This window comes from Theropithecus gelada, chromosome 3 (genome assembly GCF_003255815.1).
Source record: "Theropithecus gelada isolate Dixy chromosome 3, Tgel_1.0, whole genome shotgun sequence".
Classification (NCBI taxonomy): domain Eukaryota; kingdom Metazoa; phylum Chordata; class Mammalia; order Primates; family Cercopithecidae; genus Theropithecus; species Theropithecus gelada.
In genome coordinates, this window is record NC_037670.1 from 153365372 (window position 1) to 153389956 (window position 24585).

General features: G+C 39.0%; 1 protein-coding gene across 3 annotated transcripts in view; it reads right to left on the bottom strand.

Moving 5' to 3' along the window:
- TNPO3 (transportin 3) overlaps positions 1-24585 on the bottom strand; it is a 101428-nt gene that overhangs the window by 32037 nt on the left and 44806 nt on the right. For 2 of the 3 annotated variants that reach the window (XM_025378285.1, XM_025378287.1), the window contains 8 exons: positions 18656-18796; positions 14757-14932; positions 14124-14262; positions 11099-11245; positions 7567-7674; positions 5749-5840; positions 3727-3866; positions 185-376 (listed from right to left, as the gene is read on the bottom strand). In XM_025378285.1, the coding sequence (XP_025234070.1) occupies positions 185-376; positions 3727-3866; positions 5749-5840; positions 7567-7674; positions 11099-11245; positions 14124-14262; positions 14757-14932; positions 18656-18796 (1135 nt within the window). The remainder of the gene's footprint in view (positions 1-184; positions 377-3726; positions 3867-5748; positions 5841-7566; positions 7675-11098; positions 11246-14123; positions 14263-14756; positions 14933-18655; positions 18797-24585) is intronic. The other variant, XM_025378286.1, reaches the window with a different exon arrangement.

The window sequence follows — 24585 nt, forward strand, 5'->3', positions numbered from 1 at the left end:
CAAGAAAAGAATGCATGTACATATAGTCAACACTATCCCCTCTAGTGGAAAAGCCACCTTCCCCATCTCATAAATTCTTATCACTAAGCCCATTGCAACTGAAAAAATTGGAATATGACAGATGTAAGATTACCCCAAGTAGTGGCTTTGAGGTGACTATTAGTGGTTAACATCAAGTAAATACCTTTTAGCAAGCCCACAGCAGCTTCTGGAGACAACAGGAAGGAATCAAGGGAACGGGCAATCTCCAGGAGTCCATTAAAGTGCTGAGCCATGTGATCTCGGCAGACAGAGCAAATGTTATGAATGGCTTTGGCTGCAGCAGAAGCCAGGGGCTTTTCACACAGGCCTTTCATCAAATAGCCCAACACAGGGTCTAAGAAGAAAAGCCAAGTAGAGATTACATATCTGAAACTAAAGGAAAACTTCTAGTTTGTTAGAACAGAGGTATACTTGCTTTTCTTTTTTCAAAGTAAAAGAACCCTTTTAAAAAGTGAAATGTGTTCAGAACCACAATAAATAAAACACATAAAAATGGAGCTGATCTCACTTACATATTATCAACAGGCCCTGAGCCCCAGCTATTTCGTCTTCCATTTCTTCCCTCATGGCAGTCAACGTAACTCCCAGGGATTCACAGAGCAGTTTGTAAACCACTGACTTAAGAGCATATATGGCAATCCAGGTATTAAGAATATGGTGATGTAAGAAACATGGTAAGAATATGGTGATGCAAAGCTCAGGGAGTTACAATTATACCGAGAGATGAATTACTTGGTAAAACAGTCTGTATGAATCAGGACAAGGATAGCTGTCTAAAGCTGAAACTTTTATACTTGCTTCTTTCTAGTTACAAAAGGCCTTAAAAATAGGCAGATGAATCTTTAGCACTTCTAGATGAATTAATTCACTATGTTTTAATTTTGCCAAATATAAGTGTTCCAAGAAAGTTTATTATAAAGTTGAATTTCTATAGAGCTAATTCTACTCATCTTTTTACCTTCTTTTATAAAAAATCAGAATGTTTTTCTATAGGGAAAAAAACCTTAGAAAAGCCATATATTATTTTTGGGGACAGAGCCTCAGTCTGTCCCACAGGCTGGAGTACAGTGGCGCGATCTCAGCTCACTGCAACCTCCATCTCGCGGGTTCAAGCAATTATCCTGCCTCAGCCTCCTGAGTAGCTGGGACTACAGGCATGCGTCAAGCCCAGTTAATTTTTGTATTTTTAGTAGACATGATTGTTTCACCACGTTGGCCAGGCTGGTCTCAAACTCCTGGCCTCAAGTGATTCGCCTGCCTCAGTCTCCCAAAGTGCTGGGATTACCACTGAGAGCCACCACGCCTGAGCAAAAAACCATATATTTTTAAAGGTCATTGTGAGTACTTTATATTGACCTTGTAGGAAACTGTGAAAAAGTGGAAAGAATCAAAAGAATAACATCTATTTTTTTTCTTTTTTTTTTTGAGATGAGTCTCACTCAGTCACCCAGGCTGGAGTGCAGTGGCGCAGTCTTGGCTCACTGCAACCTCCCGCTCCTGGGTTCAAGCAATTCTCCCTGCCTCAGCCTCCTGACTAGCTGGGATTACAGGCATGTGCCACCAAGCCTGGCTAATTTTCTTGTATTTTGAGTAGAGACAGGGTTTCGCCTGTTGGCCAGGTTGGTCTCGAACTCCTGAACTCAGATGATCCTCTCGCCTCAGCCTCCCAAAATACTGGGATTACAGGCATGAGCCACTGTGCCTGACCAAGAATAATGTCTTAAGCCCATTTAAAACCATTATGTCCATTTCTAGTCTAATGATCAATACGATGTCCAAACTCAGCACAATCTGCCTATCTTTACCAAAAAGAAAAAAACAAAACCAAAACCTCACTCTGTTTAGTCTAGGAATCAAAAGACCTACAATCTAGAAGTTACCCCAAGCAACTCTAATACTGTAGACTTCTGTGACTCCCAAATTGGGTATTTGTAGTTTTGACTATTCGGAGTATGAACACAGAGCAATTTGTCTACTGCTGAGGCACAAATCTGAATGAGATACTGGAAGGTGGCACTGAATGATAAATCTTTTGATAAGAGTCTGCAAGTCAACCTAGATTTGCTGCTTTCTGGACATTAACTGAAGTATTAAAACAAACAAACAAATCTACTGTTCCTTGGTGGAAAAATGGTTCAGAAAAGAAAGCCAAATGTTGAGCCAGATAAAGTGCAGAAATCTAAGAACTAAAAAACAGTCATTTTGAAATCACTTGGAAATAGTATGCTGGGCCACGTGTGGTGGCTCACGCCTGTAATCCTAGCACTTTGGGAGGCTGAGGCGGGCAGATTACTTGTGGTCAGGAGTTTGAGATCAGCCTGGTCAATATAGTGAAACCCTGTCACCGCTAAAAATACAAAAATTAGCAGGCATGGTGGCACACACTTGTAATCCCAGCTACTTGGGAGGCTGAGGCAAGAGAATCACTTGAACCTGGGAGGTGGAGGTTGCAGCGAGCCAAGATCGGGCCACTGCATTCCAGCCTAGGCAACACAGCAAGACTCCGTCTCAAAACAAAAAAAGAAACAAAAACAAACAAAAAGAAACAGTACGTTGAACTTAGAAAGCAGCTCAATGTATAGAAACAAAGAACACATTCACTCTTTTAAGCATGTGTTTCAGTCACTAAAAACAGATACGTAAAATAAAATCAAGTAAAAAGGCAATAATAAAGATATACATAGGAAACATATCAACCTGAATGATTTAATACTAATCACAAATTTTGGCATTCCTAAAATTCTCAGAATGTATCCCTCTTAAATGTCAGGGCTTGATATATATTACCCTGGATAAGTTATTTCATCTCTTTGGGCCTCAGTTTCCTTGTCTGTAAAATGAGGAGGTTAGAATAAATGATTTCCAACTTTACCTTCAATTCTAAAGTTGTTACTTATGATCTTTAGTTATTTTTTCAAGTCAATAAGGACAGCCAAACCAAACACCGCATGTTCTCACTCATAGGTAGGAACTGAACAATGAGATCACTTGGACTTGGGAAGGGGAACATCACACACCGGGGCCTATCATGGGGAGGGGGGAGGGGGGAGGGATTGCATTGGGAGTTATACCTGATGTAAATGATGAGTTGATGGGTGCTGACGAGTTGATGGGTGCAGCACACCAACATGGCACAAGTATACATATGTAACAAACCTGCACGTTATGCACATGTACCCTAGAACTTAAAGTATAATAAAAAAAAAAAAAAAAAAAAGGACAGCCAGAGGCTATACGACAGTCTTCTTTTTAATTTGCAGTTATTTAGTTTTGAATAATAATTCTTGGTTTTTAAATGAAGCATGTATTACAAGTGAAAAATTACCTCCTTTGCTTTGGTCCTTTAGTAGCTTCTAGTATGTTAAAACTATAAGAGAGTCTGATTAGCATAAGCCAAAGACTAACAGAGACAGAAATGTTCATGCTTAAACAGAGTACTAGAAGCAAACTGTTCAGTGTTTCCCTATCTGTAGATCTAATCTTTCAAAGGTCTTTCTCCCAGATCAGATTATAAGTGTTACATCAACTAAGCACTAACTTACAACATATTGTTTACTCTCACTTTCTATAAACACTCTCGTGTTAAAAAAACAGAAAGGAAAACTCAAGCAAAAGTAAGAGATGAGAAGAAAAATCAGAAAAATGACAAGTTAAGAAGTGGCAGAGGAGAGAGATTACACATACCAAGGAACTGAGGATTTCGATCAACGACTTCACTCATCTCTCCAACCAATTCAATGCTGGTGTATCGCACAGCCGTATGTACAGTCTCTGGCAGGCGGACAACTCCTTCTAGGACTTCCACAAGTGTTGGATTGTTCTCCCTGAGTATAGGTGGTAAGTACTCACAGTTACTGATTTCAGAGGTTATATTCTGGCCAAATAACAGGCTGTGATGACACACAGCATTGCTAAAGAGCTTCTTTCTAAATAACTATTAAAATAAAAGTACTTGGTATTTGTTATGAAAGATTTTCAAATCCTCAAAAAAGAGGAAAAGATAGAAATGAAAGATATTGTTTCAGGAAAAGCATACTGCTCCTTAATATTCTGAATGCCAGTAAAGTGTCTAAAGACACATCAAGCTGGAGAGGCAGACATTTACTGTGGATGAATGTCTTCTTTTAAAGAATCTATTTTATTTCATCCTATAGCTGCAGCACCTAGAACAGTGCCTGGCACATAGTGGGCACTCAATAAATATTGCTGAATGGCTAAACAGATGAATGAATAATTCTGATAGACCACTCTTTGTTGTTATTCTCCAAAGATTTCCTACACCTGGATATTGGAAACTTTAAGAACAGGTAAGTATGGGTAGCCAGCTCACTAACTGAAAGAACAAGAAAACAAGCTGCAGGAATAGATTAAGTTGCCCCGATTTGGAACATGAGGGAAAACTAAAGTTAACCAAACACTTTCCACAGCTCCATGAGTTTATCTGTTCCCTCTCCTTCTCCCTCTGCCCCCGACAAAATATACTGGCTAAACGCCTTTTGAGTAGAGTGGAGGATGCCCCCAAAGTGGCAGAACTTCATCCAGAAATGAAAGATGTTTAAAATGTAAATAATATCCTGGATTAGAGCAAGACCACCCTCTGCTGATAAGCTAGACTATTAAGTCCTTTTATATGCACTAAAAAATTATAATCATGCAGTTGGCTTGAAATGCAGATAAACAAAAAAATATATCGAATCTCTCATTTATACCTTATGTTTCCTAGGGACACTAAATCAATTAATGAAGACTATCTAGGCATCATTTTTCAAACCAAGACATATTAGTTAGAATATTAATGATTTTAATAAGCTTCAGACTTGTCACAGAAGGTTCAAAATGACACCAAAATGGATTTAAGAGTAAATAGTGTGGTATATAATTAAGGACCAGGACTTCTTAATAGAGAAAAATAAACCTATTCAACCTCCTTGAATATTTACTGGATTAGAAACAATATCCCATTGACGAGGCCCTGAAAGGCAGCTAAGAAAGAAGCACTGTGCTTTTTATAAATACCTGCCTTAACCATCTCTCCAATCAAGACTGAATATAGAGCTTGACTGCAGGTATCACGTCACAATTCAGGGTGGCAGATATTAACATCGATTTATATACTCATGGCACAAAGTAAATTCTGTCTCTAGGGCTTCATACCATAAATAGAATTTCTATGCAATTAGAAGTAAAATTTGAATAATCTGAAATTTTTCAATGGCAATAACAAAAACAGTAACTGCCTTTTAGATCTGGCTCTTTCAGGTGGAAAGATGCCTAGGCCTTGCCTCTCTGAAACTCAAAACAATGTAATTAATTTTGTAAGGATAACTTACCCAAGGTCACAAAAGCAGAAAACCCAAATTAGTGTCTATTCAATTGCTTTTAAGCAAATACCAACAATTAAACAGTCTAACAAATTCTTTACCATACCAACTTTCACAAGGGAGCCTCAGTTGGAAAAATAAATCAGCATTCTATTCCTAGCATCAAGAATAAAATAATTTCAACTCTAGGAAATGTGGTTAAAACATGGTATCAGCAATTCAGGCGACCCTGGACTAGACTCTAGAAGTCAGAAGACTAGACAGCACAACAGAAGTAAGAAGTTCGAAAAGTCTCAGGTATATACCATATAAGGAAAAAAAATAGTGTAATTTTCCTTCCTCTTGATATTTAGAGTTCCCAGCAAAAGACTTATGAGACACTCACGGATCAACACTCTTTGCTATAGCAGCCATGATAAAGAGAACCGCTTCTGTCACCTCCCAGGGTGGGTTGCCTTCTTTCAGAGTAGAATATAACTAGAGAAGAAGAGGTGGATTATGGATCCATTAAAAGGAAAACAGAATGCCAAAACAAACAAAACAAAAAATCCAGTTAAAGTAAATCCTGCTCCTTGTTTCTAAATCTAATTATCTCTCAAGCCAGATGAGAATATTATTTTCATTTTTTTTACATCATTACTAACTAGGAATAACTATTTTAATATTTCAAATAGACCCATTTAGACTCCCAAGAGTTTATCAAAATTATCATCTGCCCCCAGAAAACGACTACTATGAGAAAAACAAAACACTGTACATGAGTGTCTTTTCCTGGTCCTGATAATAACTGATAAATACACAAACACACTTAAAATAGAGATACAATGTAATCCTCTATATATGTATTGGCTTTACATTTCTATTGTTTTAACTACTTGTCTGCATCAGCACTGGTAGTACTGACTGAATTCCTAAAAAGCAGCTGTTTAGAAGCACCTATCACAATACTGTATCCAAGCAGAATTAATTTTTTTAAAAAACGTACACCTAGCAGAATACTCTGAGATGTTCTGGTCCAGAATTTCCCAGATTATATCCACCTACAGAACGTGACTAACTAATATTTTACAGTCAAATAACAGACACTGCTAGGGAAGGCAAAATTAAACAGCTCTCTTGTTATACAACTTCATAGAGCCTTTAACATACTATTTATACCATTTCCTAATTTTAATTAATGATATAACTTTTTTTTGGCAAAAAACATCTCATGGGGTGGTGTTCCACAGACTGTATCTTGAACAGCATTGATAATTTACATAAATTTGTAAATTAAGTCAAAGGATTGAGAAGATCAAAGGATTTCTCAAAGCCATAGAGCTAAAGAGAGAAGAGCTGAAATCTGAGCACAGGTCATCTGTCTAAGATCCAGGGATCTCATTTAAGTGGCTTTCTAAGAACCCCCAACTCTTCACAGATGGGTCAGTAAGCATGCTTTGCTTAATATAATGAAAACAGTTATACTGTTATTAACATTTTTTAGATTGTATGACTCCCAAATATACAACAAATGACTGAATTACCAAAAAAAAAAAAAAAAAAATTTAGGTTACTTCAGTATTGCCATGATAAAGCTTCCAAAGTAGTATTTCAGAGCTCATTAGAGTATAATCCAGCAATATGAAAACTGCCTGAAATTATACTAATGTTAAGTGGTATGGAATGATGATGACTGTAACCTTATAAGGTAAAATGTTACTCACTGATTGTCAGGAAAACCTCTGGACTATGAATCTTCTACTCTAGCATAGTCACCTCTGGGATGAAACTGCACAGGAATCTAACCATAAGTGTGGACAAAGATAATGCCAAATAACTAAAAGAGTTACCAGGAGTTGGTACGTAATTACTAAAGTAGAAACACTTGCCTATTGTTCCTGGCTAGGTCCAGATTCCCTATAAGTATCCTAGAGGCTTTAATGCTTATCTATGATCTTCTATTCCAGCTGTACAAGTGGAACAGCAATCATTGCAAGCATAGAGAGTAAACCATAACCAAATCATCCATAAACTGCAACTGACTTGTAAAATGTTAAATAAACATAGCTACTATATGCCAGGCAGTGTGCTAGGCACTTGCATATCTATTATCTCATTCAGCCACTAAGATTGAAGAAATAAGATGGAACATTCACAGAAGACACAGAAGTGAACACAATTAAGGTGACCAGTAAAACTGGAAACAATCTCCAAATAGGCTTACCTGAGCAAAACACTCCATAGACCCTATCAAGAAAATCAAGTCCTTTACCAGGTCTGATACCCTCATCCGAAACTCCCCGAAGTCATCAGTCTCCTCAGGCACCCCCTCCTAAAATTTCAAATCAGATAACATTTGTTTTAAACTCACTGCAGCTTTCAATGACCTCTATAAAATTAAGAAGAAAAAAACCATTAAGCAGTCAAGTTTCAATAAACAGAAGTTGCCTAAATCATGAGGGTATTGTATTTTAGATAGAGGGTTTCCCAAACTGTGAGGTATGCCAAGTCAACACAACCTATTCTCTGCCTTTACCATGAGAAACTATTTGGTCTGTGTGTTTTGTATTTTATTTTTATTTTTTTTGAGACGGCGCCTCACTCTGTCGCCCAGTCTAGAGTGCAGTGGTGCGATCTCTGCTCACTACAACCTCCACCTCCCAGGTTCCAGTGTTTCTCCTGCCTCAGCCTCCCAGGTAACTGGAATTACAGGCACACACCACAACGCCTGGCTAATTTTTCTATTTTTAGTAGAGACAGGGTTTCACCATGTTGGCCAGGCTGGTCTTGATGTCCTGACCTCAAGTAAGCTGCCCACGTCAGCCTCCCAAAGTGTTAGCCACCATGAGCCAGCGTGCCCGGCTGTGTTTTGTATTTCTAAGCTACAGCTTGTTCTGTTGTTGGAAAAATGTGGCTTGGTGAGAGTGAGAAGTGACCTGCAAGTAGTAAATTAACTGATAAGCCTATCTAGAGAAGGTCAGCTCTTTAGTGCCAAACAAACCTCTGAAGATTTATGTTTCAAGATCTACCAAAATCAACCACTGTCACAATAACTTCACACAGAAAATATAATTTTATTTTCATTTTTGAGACAAGGCCTCACTCTGTCGCCCAGGCTGGAGTGCAGTGACTTGATCTTGGCTCCCTGCAGCCTTGAGCTTCTAGGCTCAAGCAATCCTCCCACCTCAGCCCCCGAGCAGCTGGGACTATAGGTATGTACCACCACGCCTGCCTAATTTTTATATTTTTTGTAGAGTTGGGGTTTTGCCATGTTGCCCAGGCTGGTCTCGAACTCCTGAGCTCAAGCAATCTGCCCGCCTTGCCTCCCAAAGTACTGGGATTACAGGAATGAGCCACACGCCTGGCCTCAATTAATTTTTAAAATTTTCTGTAGAGATAAGGTCTCACTATATTGCCCAGGCTGGTCTCAAACTCCCAGGTTCAAGTGATCCTCGCACCTGGGCCTTCCAAAGTGCTGGGATTACAGATTTGAGCCATCATGCCCAGCCCAGAATTTTAAACTTAAAAAAAAATTTCATGTAGGTGGACAGATACATAAAACTAGCATAGTAAAATATGAACAGTGGAATTTAGGTGGTAGGTATACAGATGTTCTCTATGACATTATTTCATGTTTGCTGTGCATTTGAAATTTGTCATTAAAAAATTTAAACATCATTTATATTCCATGGTTTCCTATTACAAACACTTCTGTATCTTTTCTATTCTGACACACTTCTGTAAGTAAACAAAGAGTTAGCAATTATAAGATGGTTAAAGGCATGTATGAGAATCTTGGGCCCAAATACCTGGGAAAAGCCCTTAGTACTGTTGAGAATTGCTAATCTAGTTCAACCTCCTTGCTTTAAGATGAAGAAATTAAGGTCAAGGAATGAGGAGGAAATATGATGGCTATCTCAGATGAGATAATGGCTAACATTATAAAGCACTATACAAATTATAAAGCACTATACACTTACAAATGTAAGAAATTACCCACAAGGGAAATGGTGCCACAGATTCAGCGAAGGCAAAAAAGGGATCAAGCACAAAGCCATTTAAACAAAAGGGGCTCTGCTTTATAAATCAGGCTTCCAAATAAAATGTAGCTGAAGACAGGAGTCGTCACTTTATTTTATTTTTTTGAGACTGAGTCTGGCTCTATTGCCCAGGCTGGAGTGCAGTAGCACAATCTCGGCTCACTGCAACCTCCACCTCCTGGGTTCAAGTGATTCTCCTGCCTCAGTCTCCTGTGTAGCTGGGATTACAGGCACCCGGCACCATGCCCGACTAATTTTTCTATTTTTAGTAGAGACGGGGTTTTGCCATGTTGGCCAGGCTGGTCTCAAACTCCTGACCTCAAGTGATCCACCCACCTCGGCGTCCGAGTGGTGGGTGCAGTCTGAAAACCACTAGACTAGATCATGACTAAGGTTGTGTGGAGATACAAAATACCATGACTCAAACAAAATACTAACATTAAAATTAAGAGAATAGCACATGGGATTTAATTGTAAGCAATAAAACATACTGCAGGTCCTAAATTAAAGGACGGATTCAACCAACCAACAGGATGAAATAAATGTGGCAAAATTTGAAGAGATTAAGCATGATGTTTGAAGAGTTTTCTAATAAACTAATAATATTTCTAGTATTTTTTTCTAAACAAATAGATTTCTATATTCTTTTAAACTATAAAATGAATATAAATAAGATTTTTAAAATGTGTATGTTCGTGGGGCAAAATCATACACACAAATATTTCACTTTTGTATTAGTTTTCATCTAACCACTTACTTTCTACTATTAATAAGAGTCAAAATTTTGGTTGGGCGTGGTGGCTCACGCCTGTAATCCCAGCACTTTGGGAGGCCGTGGTGGGTGGATCACAAGGTCAGGAGATTGAGACCACCCTGGCTAACATGGTGAAACTCCGTCTCTACTAAATATACAAAAAATTAGCCGGGCGTGGTGGCGGGCACCTATAGTCCCAGCTACTCAAGAGGCTGAGACAGGAGAATGGCGTGAACCTGGGAGGTAGAGTTTGCAGTGAGCCGAGATGGCACCACTGTACTCCAGCCTGGGCGACAGAGCAAGACTCCATCTCAAAAAAAAAAAGAGTACAAAATTTTACATTCTGATTTTTCTCTTACCATACCATCATTTCACTACCTTTTAATTGCTCCATCAAGTTGCTAAATCATAACCCTTCTTATATAATTCATATAACTCTTATTATACTGCTGTATATGGGTTTATAATTTTTACTTTTATAGATAACATTTTGTATATAAAATAGCTGTTTTTTCTTCTGCAGATTTAAGATAAATTCCTAGGAAAAGAATGACTGGTTTAGCTGGAGTGTTTTTTGTTTGTTTGTTTTTGTTTTTTCCTAAACAGGCCTAACAGATTACACTGGTACTGACTTCTTCAGTATAAGCTGTAGAGTGACAAAACCTGCCAATCCTCTCACCTCAGCCTCCTGAGTAGCTAGGACTACAGGCGTGTGCCACTAGGCCCAGCTAATTTTTTTTTATTTCTTTTTGTAGAGACAGGGGTCTCTCTATGTTGCCCGGGCTGGTCTTGAACTCCTGGCCTCTAGCAATCCATCCACCTTGGCCTCCCAAAGTGCTGGGACTACAGACATGAGCCAGGGTACCCAGCCAGGTTTATTATCTATCTTCTCAGTTCCTTTTCAAGTTGGCACTGACAAGAGGAAGAAATTAAGATTTGAAGAGGTAGAGAAGGGAACTTACATGGTCTGGTTCCAGCTGGCAGTGTCGAGCCAAGGCGTGAAGCAGCCTCTGAATGTAAGCTTTGAAGATGCCATGAATAACTTCATCATTAGTTTTGTACAAATGCTCCCCGAGTCGGTACCAAAAGTTAAATGAAATTTCTACTACCTGTTAGGTTAACAGAGATGATTTATTTGAATGGGAAAGGAATAGAGTAAGAAGACATTTTATTATCACCACGACCATATAGGAAGAAAGATATATTTTTAAATAATATGAGTGGAGTCAGTTAAGAAGTCACCTTTTCTCTAGCAGATTTACTACTATCTCCCCAAATTGTCTTCCCATGTTAGGCCCAAATCTCCATTTAGAATGACTGGCTTTACATTCCATGTAGTCCTGAGGTAATGCCTCCAAAAGTACACTGAATTTTGAATTTAGAGAAAACGATAAGAGACATGGAAGTCTTTATTTTTATTTATTTTTTAGAGACAGAGTTTCATTCTGTTGCCCCAGCTAGAGTGCAGTGGCACGAGCACATCTCACTGCTGCCTCTAACTCCTGGGCTCAAGCGATCCTCTTGCCTCAGCCTCCCAAGTAGCTGGGACTACAGGTACACACCACCAAGCTCAGCTAATTTTTTTTTTTTTTTTTTTTTTTTTAGTAGAAACAGGGTCTCGCCATCTTGCCCAGGATGGTTTTGAATTCCTGCCCTCAAGTAATCCTCCCACCTAGGTCTCCCAAAGTGCTGGGACTACAGGCATGAGCCACCGCTTCCAATTTCATTTTACTTAAAACAAATTTCAGCCAGGTGCAAAACACCATCTCTACAAAAAATACAAAAATTAGCCAGGCATGTAGGTGGCGCATGCCTGTATTCTCAGCTACTCAGGAGGCTGAGGTTGGAGGATCACCTGGGCCCAGGAGGCTGAGGCTACAGTGAGCTGTGATCGCACCACAGCATTCCAGCCTGGGCAACAGAGTGAGACCCTGTCTCAAAAGATATATATTTTTTCTTTAGAGACAGGGTCACCTAGGCTGGAGTGCAGTGGGGCACAATCATAGCTCACTGCAGCCTTGAACTTCTGGGCTCAAGCGATTCTTCCACACAGCCTCCTGAGTAGCTAGGAGGACTACAGGCACTTGCCACCATGTCTGGCTAATTTTAAAAATTTTTCTGCAGAGACAGGGTCTTGCTCTGCCATCTAGGCTAGAGTGCAGTGGTGTAATCATGGCTCACTGCAGCCTCGAACTCCTGGGCTCAAGCGATCCTCCCATTCAGCCTCCTGAGTAGCTGGGATGAGAGGTGTGCGCCAGCACACCCAGCTAATTTTTGAAATTTTCTGTAGAGACAAGGTCTTCCAATGTTGCCCAGGCTGGTCTCGAACTCCTGGGCTCAAACAATCCTCCCACCTCAGCCGCCAAAAGTGTTAAAGAGGTATGAACCTCATTAGAGGTATGAACCACTATGCCCAGCCAGAAGTCTTTTTTATTCATTTATTTATTTATTTTGAGATGGAGTCTTGCTCCATCGCCCAGGCTGGAGTACAGTGGCGCGATCTTGGCTCACTGCAACCTCCACCTCCTGGGTTCAAGTGATTCTCCTGCCTCAGCCTCCTGAGTAGCTGGATTACAGGCCCGTGCCATCACCCCAGCTAATTTTTGTATTTTTAGTAGAGACGGGGTTTCACCATGTTGGTCAGGCTGGCCTCAAACTGCTGACCTTATGATCTGCCTGCCTCGGCCTCCCAAGGTGCTGACAGGCGTGAGTCACCGTGCCTGGCCAGAAGTCTTTTTTAAAGTATTTTTCTGAAACTTCTGAAATCACTGCATTGAATGTTTGAGAGTCAAAATCATCTGTAACTCCTGAACATAACTGATTCAGCTTCATGTCACTTTTATTCACCTGTTTTCTTGAGTGTGAGAGAAAGGGAGAAAAGGCCTGGGATTTTACTCGTAGCCTCTTTTCCATATGGCACTGTTTAAAGGAGTGATAACTGTGTGGGGTTACATTCTCCCAGAAATGTTTTGGGTTCCACTCAAATCTAGGTATCCTCATGACATTACGTAAAACAAATAAACCTTGTCTTGCATGTGATAACAGAAAACGGGTCGAGAGTCACAGGACCACTGTGCCTAAGGCACAGTAAGAGGGTCCCTATCATCCATTTCCCATCAAGGATCCAAAACAGAGCTATTTAAAACAATGCCCAACTTGGGAACACTTCTTTCTCACTTTTTTTTTTTTTTTTTGAGATGGAGTTTCGCTCTTGTCGCCCAGGCTGGAGTACAGTGGCCTGATCTCAGCTCACTGCAACCTCTACCTCCCGGTTCAAGCAATTCTCCTGCCTCAGCCTCCCAAGTAGCTGGGTTATTATAGGTATGAGCCACCTCGCCCAACTAATTTATGTATTTTTAGTGGACACAGGGTTTCACCATGTTGGCCAGGCTGGTCTCAAACTCCTGACCTCAGGTGATCTGCCTGCCTTGACCTCCCAAAGTGCTGGGATTACAGGCGTAAGCCACCAAGGCCAACCCTTTCTCATTTCTTATACTATAAAACTTCTCAAATAAATTAGATTTTAAAAAATCTAGCAAACCTCGGTAGGTAGGGTGTCAAGGATTTTGAATGACAGAGACCCTTAAGTCTTTTCAATCCCTTTGTCATTCTCATCCATCATTTGGAGAAAAATTGAGGATGTTAAGACTTGTGGAGGTATAGTTAGAATTTGGTGTTTTTTAGCTGTAAAGCTCTAGAGAATAAGTCAAGCTAGACAAGGGGTTCGCTGGAAAGGCTTGCTTTCTAACGAGTTCCTTGAGGGGTCTACCACAGTCAGCCCAGCCAACCAGGTAAGAAAATAGAGATGGACACAATGCAGAAACCCAAATATAATTTTTTTTAAATTCCAAAACAGAGGAAATCACATTAATTAAAAACAAGACTATAATTTCTCAACAATAAAAGCTGGGCATGATGTAATGAAATATAGATAATATGCAGCACACAACTTGGAGAATAATAGTCTTAGAATAGCATAAACAGTACCTCATATTGAGGATGTCCTGCACAGATAAGAAGCAGCTCCAGAGTTCGGAGGTCCCCAAGACCTTGGCCTGGAGTACAAACAATTTTTTCAAGAAAAGTTTCACATAGTTCAGTGAAAATACGGCAGTAATTCAGAACTCTGTAGAAGACAGGCGAATGAGAACAATGAGTCAGAAATCTGGATATTATAAGTATATACAGGCACAGTTAATCAAATAAATAAAAGGTTCCTCAGTCTAAGGGACATCTAGTGATTATTTACTATGTTGTATCACAATCCCCATGACAGACACCTTTACCTAGATCATATACTCCTACACATGTGATTTGTCAGTTCAAATTCTCAAATATTAAAACATTTGAATAAAAATTCCCATCAAATCACACTTGATATTTTAAAATTTGTCTCTAATTTTTAAAGCCTTAGCATTTCTATGGTAATTCTACAAACCCCACATCCAATTTGCCACTCTCGGTTCAGAGGAGCATAGTAGAGTGTCTTTAGGAAGCAACTATCTGTACGTTTACTGAATCACCGAGAATCACAAATGACAGATAAATAATAAAAAGTGACTTAAAAGAATGACCAGACTGTAGGTAAACCCAGGGCTCCAGACTTAAACAATTACTCACTTGTCTAAATCTTCACGCGCCACAGCCATATGATAGGCAGTCTCCAACGTCAGCACTCCCTGAAAAAGTTGCATAGCTAATGGCAAGTTAGTCTCCACATTCTCAATGGCATAGAGAGCTGAGCATACACAGTCTGAAGCAGCTTCATGTAGGTTAGATGAGGTCTTATCCTGTTGCTGGGGAGGTAGCAGGAATAGGGAAGCAAGAAGTATGATCACTAAGGAGTGATCTACAGTTGGCCCTGCATACCCTAGGGTTCAACCAAGCATCGATAGAAAATATTCAAAATATAAGCAAATAATAATACAATGAAAAACACAAATTTAAAAATTACCCTATAACAACTATTTACATAGCATTTACATTGTATTAGGTATTATAAGTAATTTAGAGGTTATTTAGAGTATATGGGAAGATGTGGGTAGGTTATATGCAAATACTGCACCATTTTATATACGGGACTAGGGCATCTGTGTATTTTGGAAACTGTGCACAGAGGGGCAGGGGTAGTGGGTGGTCCTGGAACCAATCGATGGATAAGTATAATAGGAAAACAATTAGAGCCTCTTTCTTTCTTTCAATTACAGCCTCTTTCTGAACATGTACTTTAAATGTGTAACAGTCAAGTCATAGGCTTCCATGAGAAAACATCCATCAATCTTCCCAATCCTATTTCTGTTTCCTTATACGTCAAACAAATCAGTCTTTCTGTCCCTAAGTCATGGTCATATCATTTGTAATCTCCATGTTCTTGTTCACACCAGCCCCTCCAAATGGAATGCCATGTGTTTCCTACCCTATTCCAGTGTGTGAAGATATTTTCCATCCTTTTTCTGATATTCAAGTGCTACCTAAAATGAAAGGGCTCAACAAGTATCAAAGACACATACCTAAACACATCATTGTGAAATTTCAGAATACCAAAGTTAAACAAAGGTCCAAATGGAATGCCATGTGTTCCCTACCCTATTCTAGTATGTGAAAATCTTTTCCATCCTTTTTCTGATATTCAAGCACTGCCTAAAATGAAAGGGCTCAACAAGTATCAAAGACACATACCTAAACACATCACTGTGAAATTTCAGAATACCAAAGTTAAACAAAGGTCTGTAAAATTTCTGGGGAAGAGAGAAGGAGGTAATAATAGCGAGCAGAAATCAGAGTTCTCCAACATTTCATTAACAATGATGCACGCTAGTAAAGGAGAACAGGGCCTCTGAACTTTTGAAGGAAAATAATATTCAACCTACAACTTTATAACTGAGCCATCAATCAAGATTGAAAGCAAAATAAAAATAGTTCTCAGGCATGCAAAAATTCCAAGTTTACTTTCCATTATATCTTTCCTGAAGATGTTATCTGAGGGGGTTTGAAAGAAACAGCTAACTTTTTAATCCAGAAAGCACAGTAAAGGCAAGTCCCAAGATGGCGGGGAGTATATCTAAAGAACTGATGCAAATCAGAGCAGACCAAAAGGGCCAAGAAGGGAATCCTCCCGGGTTTCTAGTGAAGAGAGTACAGTTGAGAGGTTAAATGCACTTAGTAAGGGCATATTAGTCTTCCTTGAAAAATTTTTTTAAAAGGATATTTAAAATCTCCAGTGGGACAAAAAGCTATACAAGCAGGTTTGGGAGAGCACAAAGATGCAAATTATTCATTAGGTTATTCTTAGATTGAATAGTGGGTTCAAAGATTCTCATTATATTATCAAGTTATTAAAAGGTAAGTGTTTGAGCTGGGCGCGGTAGCACACACTTGTAATCCCAGCACTTTGGGAGGTGGGCAGATCACAAGGTCAGGAGATCGAGACCATCCTTGCTAACACGGTGAAACCCTGTCTCTACTAAAAATACAAAAAATTAGCCAGGCATGGTGGCATACACCTGTAGTCCCAGCTACTCAGGAGGCTGAGGCAGGAGAATCATTTGAACCCAGAGGGCAAAAGTTGCCGTGAGCTGAGATTGCGCCACTGCACTCCAGCCTGGGCAACAGAGCGAGACTCTGTCTCAAAAATAAATAAATAAATAGTAAGTGTTCATACTTATTCTTTTGTATATATCAAGTGCTACCTAAAATGAAAGGGCTCAACAAGTATCAAAGACACATACGTAAACACATCATTGTGAAATTTTTAAGTTTTTTTTTTTTTTTTTTTAATTTTTAAGTTTTTTTTAAAAGCTATTGGGGGAAAGTTGTACAAGAAAGTCGTGGTCCAAACATAAAGCAAATTAAAATATGACATGGGCCAGGTGTGGTGGCTCACATCTGTAATCTCAGTATTTTTGGGAGGCTGAGGTGGAAGAATCGCTTGAGGCCGGTTCGAGACTAGCCTGGGCAACAAAGAGAGACCCTGTCTCTAAAAAAAATTAAAAATTAGCCAGGCATGGTGGCACATGCCTATATCCCAGCTACTTGGGAGGCTGAGGCAGGAAGATTGCTTGAAGCCAGGAGTTTGAGACTACAGTGAGCTACGATCATGCCAATGGAGCTACTCCAGTCTGCACAACAGAGAGACACCCTAACTCCCTGTGACACTTCCCCTCAAAAGAAAAAAAGTAGCATGATTTTAAACCACTGAATGAATGTAAAAATGAGAATACATTTTACCCTGACTCTAGATAAACACTCTTACTAGTGACAGAGAGGTCCTGACACTGGATCAGTAGAGGAGATAATATAATCCTGGCATACTACTTAACTGCTTCCTTACTCCAATCCCAATTCCCAGAAATTACCACTGTTAAGTTTGAAGTATATTCTAGACTGTCCTCCATTTATATGTAATCACATGTAAATTTTTTAAACAAAAGTGGGACATGACTTTATTTACAGTGATTACTCTTCATACTATTTGTTGAGGTGGTAATAAATATTATCATTATTGAGGAAGGATACCAACATACATGGAGACAGACAATGGCAAGCAAAACAATGACTAGCATCCTAATTTTCCTGAGACTTAGCTTCTGATGCAAAAATGACAGCAGAAATACACTACCACTGACAAGCCAAATGTCTCCTTGAAGAACGTCTTTCTTTTCTTTAATTGACAGTGGCATCAATCTAGCATCATGGTACTATCTTCTAAGTAATAGTGCATCCGCATACATTCAGAATACATGCAGCTTCCATACTAATACATCTTCATTGAAGGAAACCCACCAGCAGAAAAAGACAAAGTTTTTCATCTCTCCAAACACCCCTTCAATAATATTTATGCTTAAGATAATGTTATGTTTCTTGTTCTAAAATGTAATCGTATTCTAATGACTCCCTACCTCCTATCTACCAAGACTATATTACTAGGCACTGCTACTTTCAAAGCTTAAAGAAGAAATACACAAGTATATAAAAATACATTAGTACTTACTCTACTAATCTCAAAAACCCAAATCCATTTTGCACATACAATGATGTTTAACTAATCTCAACTACAAAGATAGTATCTTCATCTATAATTGTCTCTGGGTCCACTAAACATAATTTTTAATTCTTTCTGTTCTGTTTTTTCCTAAACTTGTGATGCACATATAATTATATCATGGAAATGTCTAGGATTCAATGACCATTATTGAAATACAGAATTTTATATTTTTAAAACGAGGAAAAAGATACCAATGGTTATTTGAATTTTAATATGTAAATCATGTATCAGCATATAAGATTGTTTTCTTCTTAAGCATAACTATATCCTATTTTGAGTATTAAAACTGATACTTTTAATTTGGTACCTGGTAGCAAGGAACATTGCTATGTTCTTAATACATGCCTTAATACATGCCTCTTAATACATGCCTTCCAGTTACTGTGCAAAAATTTGAAAACACTATGTTATGTACCAGCAGGTTAGTTACGAAGTGATTGGCAGAAATACTTTGATAAATAAAGTCATTACTTACCAAAACCTCAAAAAGGAGTGCTAGTAATTTATTGTTAGCCATGAAGTTACTGTCCAAAACTCCCAAGTTAAACCAACTTCCCAAACAGCGAAAAACCTTCATAAGCATTTTCTCATCTGTTCCTTTTTCTACACAGGTCATCTGAATAGGGAAAAAAACTTAAAATGAATAATGTTAATCTATATATTTAAACCATTATTACAATCACCTTACAAGTATAATAATGAGAAGGATGGCAATAAAACAGCTAACAGTTAAAAGTGCTATTTAAGTGTCAATGTCTTTTTTTTTCCTTTTAAGAGAGAGGGTCTTGCTACATCGCCCAGACGGGACTACAGGCATGTGCCACTGCATCCAGCTAGGCACCACTGTTCTAAATACCACTAATCTACTTAATCCCCAAAATGGTTTGGTTCTGTGTCCTCACCCAAATCTTGTATCAAATTGTAATCCCCAGTGTTGGAGAAGAGGCCTGGTAGGAGGTGACTGAATCATGGGAATGAACATCCCCCCTGCTGTTCTTTTGATAGTTCTCACGAGATTTGGTTGTTTCAAAGTGTGTAGCACCTCCCCCTCCTCTCTCTCTCTCCTACCGGCCATGTGAAGATGTGTCTGCTTCCCCTTCACCTTCCACCATGATTGTTAAGTTTCCTAAGGCCTCCCTAGAAGCAGAAGCCTGTACAGCCCACAGAACCATGAGCTGATTAAACCTCTTTTCTTTATAAATTACCTTGTTTCAGGTATTTTTTCTTTCTTTCTTTCTTTTTTTTTTTGAGATGGAGTCTTGCTGTGTTGCCCAGGCTGGAGTGCAGTGCCACGATCTCTGCTCACTGTAACGTCCACCTCCCTGGTTCAAGCAATTCCCCTACCTCGGCCTCCCAAGTAGTTGGGATTAGATGCACATCACTACACCCAGCTAACTTTTTTGTATTTTTAGTAGAGACAGGGTTTCACCATGTTGGCCAGACTGGTCTCGAACTCCTGACCTCAGGCAATCTGCCTCGGCCTCCCAAGGTGCTGGGATTACAGGCGTGAGCCACTGCACCCAGTCTCAGGTATTTCTTTATAGCAGCATGAGACTGCACTAACACAATCCCCAAATACAACTTTATAGGTAGCTACTATTATGGTCTCTACCTTCTCAATGGGAAAACTGAGGTACAGAGAGGATACAGACTTACCCAAGTTGTTTCAGAAATAACTTACTAATTTCTTAGTTCCCACTTCTGCATTAAGGTTGTATTATCCAAAAAATTATTTTACAAGTAGTTTACTTATTTATATACCTGGTTGTCATAGAATAGATACCTAGAGTAAGCTAGGCATACTACTGTATATTTCCACAAGAAAAGCTAATGTTTCAGCTTTGGCAATAGAATAATAAACATGTCATCCCACAGAAAGTGATACTACTATAAATACTATAAAAGAGATAAAACAGAATTAGACTAAAACTCATTGTTTCTCCTTGTAGACTGTTTTTGTGATATATATTTTTTCCAAAGTAAAATGTAATGCATCTTTTTCTAGACAAAGAATGTTTTAAAATAGCTCTTGCAAGCAATGAGTTAGAAATATAATTTTCATGGGGTTCAGGAGGCATGAGAGTGGGGGTGAAATCCCATAATGTATTATTAAATCAGATCTAAATATTGATATTTGTGGTTACAATGCAGATATAAAACACACAGGAAAATTCTCCAAGTTCAAAGCTTCATCTACTACATAAATCTACATTGAAGATGACTGTCTTTATTATTGTGCTCCAAAGAATGCTAGGTTGCTAAGATGAAGAGAAGTGAGGGGTATGCCAGCTCATTCCCACAGAGGGCTATATAAGATATTCAGGTCTGGGCCAGGCGCTGTGGCTCATGCCTGTAATCCCAGCACTTTGGGAGGCCGAGGCGGGCGGATCACAAGGTCAGGAGATGGAGACCATCCTGGCGAACATGGTGAAACCCCGTCTCTACTAAAAAAGACAAAAAAATTAGCCAGGTGTGGTGGTGGGCACCTGTAGTCCCAGCTACTCGGGAGGCTGAGGCAAGAGAATGGTGTGAACCCGGGAGGCCGAGCTTGCAGTGAGCCAAGATCGCGCCACTGCACTCCAGCCTGGGCAACAGAGCGAGACTCCGTCTCAAAAACAAAGCAAAACAAAACAAACAACCTTTCCTTCTCAGAAGACAGAAGGAAGGAAGTCCAAGTACATTAATATACCTGATTCCTTCTATTTCTTCTCTCTCTTCCAGGCCATTATATTTCAGGGAGAGGAAGAAAAGTACATGACAAATAAGCTGACCAGTCATTCTAACACTTACTGAGCCCTTTCTGTGCAACAGGCACTGTTTTAAGAGCTTTATATGTACTAACTCATTTAATCCCCACTATATGAAACAGATACTATTATCCCTATTATACTGATGAGAAAACTGAGGCAGACAGTCAAGTAATTTGCCCAATATGGCACAGGTAGGAAATAGCATAGCCAGGACTTAAACTTAAGAAGTCTGGCTTCAAAGTCTATGATCTTAACCACTACACCATAGCTACCTCCCAAATTTCTCTATTTGCTTATATATACAGAACAAAGATATGATTACTATCAAGGACTTCCTCCACTTCAAAAGCCGCTAAAGCTAGGCAGATTGCAACAATAATCTTACTAATATTATACATCATCATCAGTATAACTAGCTATATACTAATTTACCTGGATGATAATTAGTGTATTACCAAAGAAAGCCAGGAAATATTAACAGCATGGGGAAACAGAATCATCTATCACACATGAACCAACTATTTTACTAGTTTTAAGCATGTCAGCTTGAAGTATACATCATTTGTAACGAATAACATCAGAACTTGACAGTTAACTAAATGCAGACTCACTCATTTTCATTTATTGTGCATATTGCATTATATATGCTTGTTGAAAAAAGGTGGAGTTGCAGCTAACTTGCAGAGAAATTAACCACATAACCATGAGTATACACATAAGTTTATGTCTAGGATATAAACGACTTCTGAGACATCTGTTACTATCTAAAGCCACAAGAGGCACAGAGTAAATATCCAAGTATTTATAGAAGGAAGAATGGCAGGGGGTTCGGTGGCTCACTCCTGTAATCCCAGCACTTTGGGAGGCTGAGGTGGGTGGATCACAAGGTCAGGAGTTTGAGACCAGCCTAACCAACATGGTGAAACCCCGCCTCTACTAAAAATACAAAAATCAGCCGGGCATGGGGGCATACCCTGTAATCCCAGCTACTTAGGAGGCTGGGGCAGGAGAATTGCTTGAATCTGGATGCAGAGGTTGCAGTGAGCCGAGATTGCGCCACGGCACTCCAGCCTGAGCGACAGAGTGAGACTCTGTCTGAGAAAAAAAAAAAAAAAAGAAGGAAGAATGGCAGGAAAGGAAAGAACTGAGAGTTCTTGCTTTAGAGGGGAAAGTACTCGTAAAAAGTCATCAGAGGCTGCATGCAGGGGTTCACGCCTGTAATCCCAGCACTTTGGGAGGCTGAGGTGGGAGGATTGCTTGAGCCCAGGAGTTCTAGACTAAACTGAGCAACAAAGTAAGACCCTGTCTCTACAGATTAAAAAATAAAATAACACTTTAAAAGTCACCAAAAAACACACTAGATGAGATGAGAAAATGTCGCAAATATGGTTCTGGCCCCATTAAGTTCTTCTAGTTATTTTTTACCTCAAGACTTTCTTTGTTTCCCTGAAACTCAGAGAAAATATTCACGGATGCCAGGCAGTTGCCTAGAATCACTAAAATGGCCAGAATTTTTAGAAAAGAGTATGACACTAATATATGCAATATATTTAAATATGTGATACATAAATAAAGGCACAGGAGCACTTAATTTCAAGGCTGAAAGTAGAGTAACTAAGTTCCCTTAACATGAACTGGAGCCACTGAGAGATTTCTCTTTAAGAGCTGATACTCATTCTCTCTCCCTCTCAACCTGTCTCAAACTCTCAATTGAATCTTTGATGCTGTTGATATAAACTCACCTTTTTCCAACTCCACCTTTTTCCAACAAGCATATATAATTACATAATCACTTGGCCTTTATACTTCTTGAATGACATTTCAATTTTAATAAGACATGATGTATACAAGTGGAAGGATTTGCTTGTACATTCTAACTACAGACTCAAACTGAAGGACCAAATTCTGAAAAAACCTGTTTCTAAAACTAATCTCTTTGAAAAGATGAAATTCTGCAAATTAAATCAAACATACATTCTAAAGCATCAGAACTAAGAGTTATCTTCTGTTCCTCTTTGAGAGCTATGCTACGTTAAAAATCTGTCTCTTAAAGTAAGTCCTCAAAAGCTTCAAGATAAATGCCAGAGTCCAGAAGAGCTCACCAGTAAAAAGATAGCAGGGATAAACAAGAATTGAGATCTTAGATTAACAAAATAGAAAGTGGAGAGACAAAAATATTAGAAGCACAGGTTCAGTTCAGCTATGATAGTATGCAGAAACACATTTAAAACTTCAAAAAGTTCAACACCATGTTTAGGAATGGGTCCATTAGGAGAGACCACAAAAGTATAATACTAACAAGAAATAGGATAGAATGTAACCATTAAAGGAGAGCATGCAGGAAACTAAACGAGAAAAGGTCTTAAGAGGAGTTTGGAACCTGGCATTACAGCCACATGCCTATTTTTTTCTTGGCCATTTTGTACTAATTTCATCCCCTGGGTTTTATAACATGACAAGCTACATGACAAAATCAGAGACATTTTTAAGCACCACAGGAAATATATTTTTCAGACTGCATCACAATTAGGAAAATATCACCTGTGATTGACTGTCATGATGTGCTAAGTCAAGCACGTGCCTTGAATGCCCAAGTGGCTGCTGTAGTTGACTTCTGTGGCAGTAATCATGACACAAAATACATGTGGACTGGATTATTTTAAGTTCACAAGTGCTTACAAAAAGAAAATGACAAATTCCAGTCCATTAATTCTCAACTCAAGCCATAGTGTGAGCACCAGAGCTTTCATGCCAAGTCTAAAAGCAGCTCTTATTTTTTGTGGCCACAAAGTTAGCACTGCTGAAACTCATATACAAAACTTAGTTGTATGACTTGCTGAATTACAAACAACAGTTGAATTTACAGTCTCTCCACACTTCTCATGTGAAAGTCAGGAAACTGACTGGTAAAGAATGGGATTCTGAAACTTGGAAAGGAAACATCTGGTTAGACCTAATGAACATGAGTCCATCATACGTCAAAAAGACAAAAACAGAAAAAGAAAAAAAAAATTAACATTCAAGGCAGCTTTAAAATAAACCCTCATTTTGAAAAGAATTAAGATTTATCCTACCCTTCTAGTAGGAGCCCATAAGAATGCCAACTTATATGTACAAGGAATGACAGAAATAGTCAAATATCATTTTGTAAGCCATTGCAAAATGAAAGTATTATTATTTTTAGAGACAGAGTCTTGTTCTGTTGTCCAGACTGGAGTACACTGGCACAACCATGGCTCACTGCCACCTTGAACTCCTGGGGTCAAGTGATCCTTCTTGCCTCAGCCTCTTGAGTAGCTGGGACTACAGGTGTATGCCACCATGCTTGGTTAATTCTTTTTTTTTTTTTTGAGACAGGGTCTTGCTATGTTGCCCAGGCTGGTCTTGAACACCTGGCCTCAAGCAACCCTCCCACCTCAGCCTTCCAACATGCTGCAATTATAGGCATAAACCACATTGCCTGGCCCATAATGAAATTATTGATTAAAGTAAGGATTATCTACTGGAATGTAAAATAATTAGGCTAAAGTCTGACAGGGAATTGAACATTCATAAAATAACAAGCTTCCATCACACAAACTACATTATATTACAAAGGAGGAAGGTGACTTTTAAAAATGGAAGGATCAGACTTTCATCCTAATCCAGTGGTCAA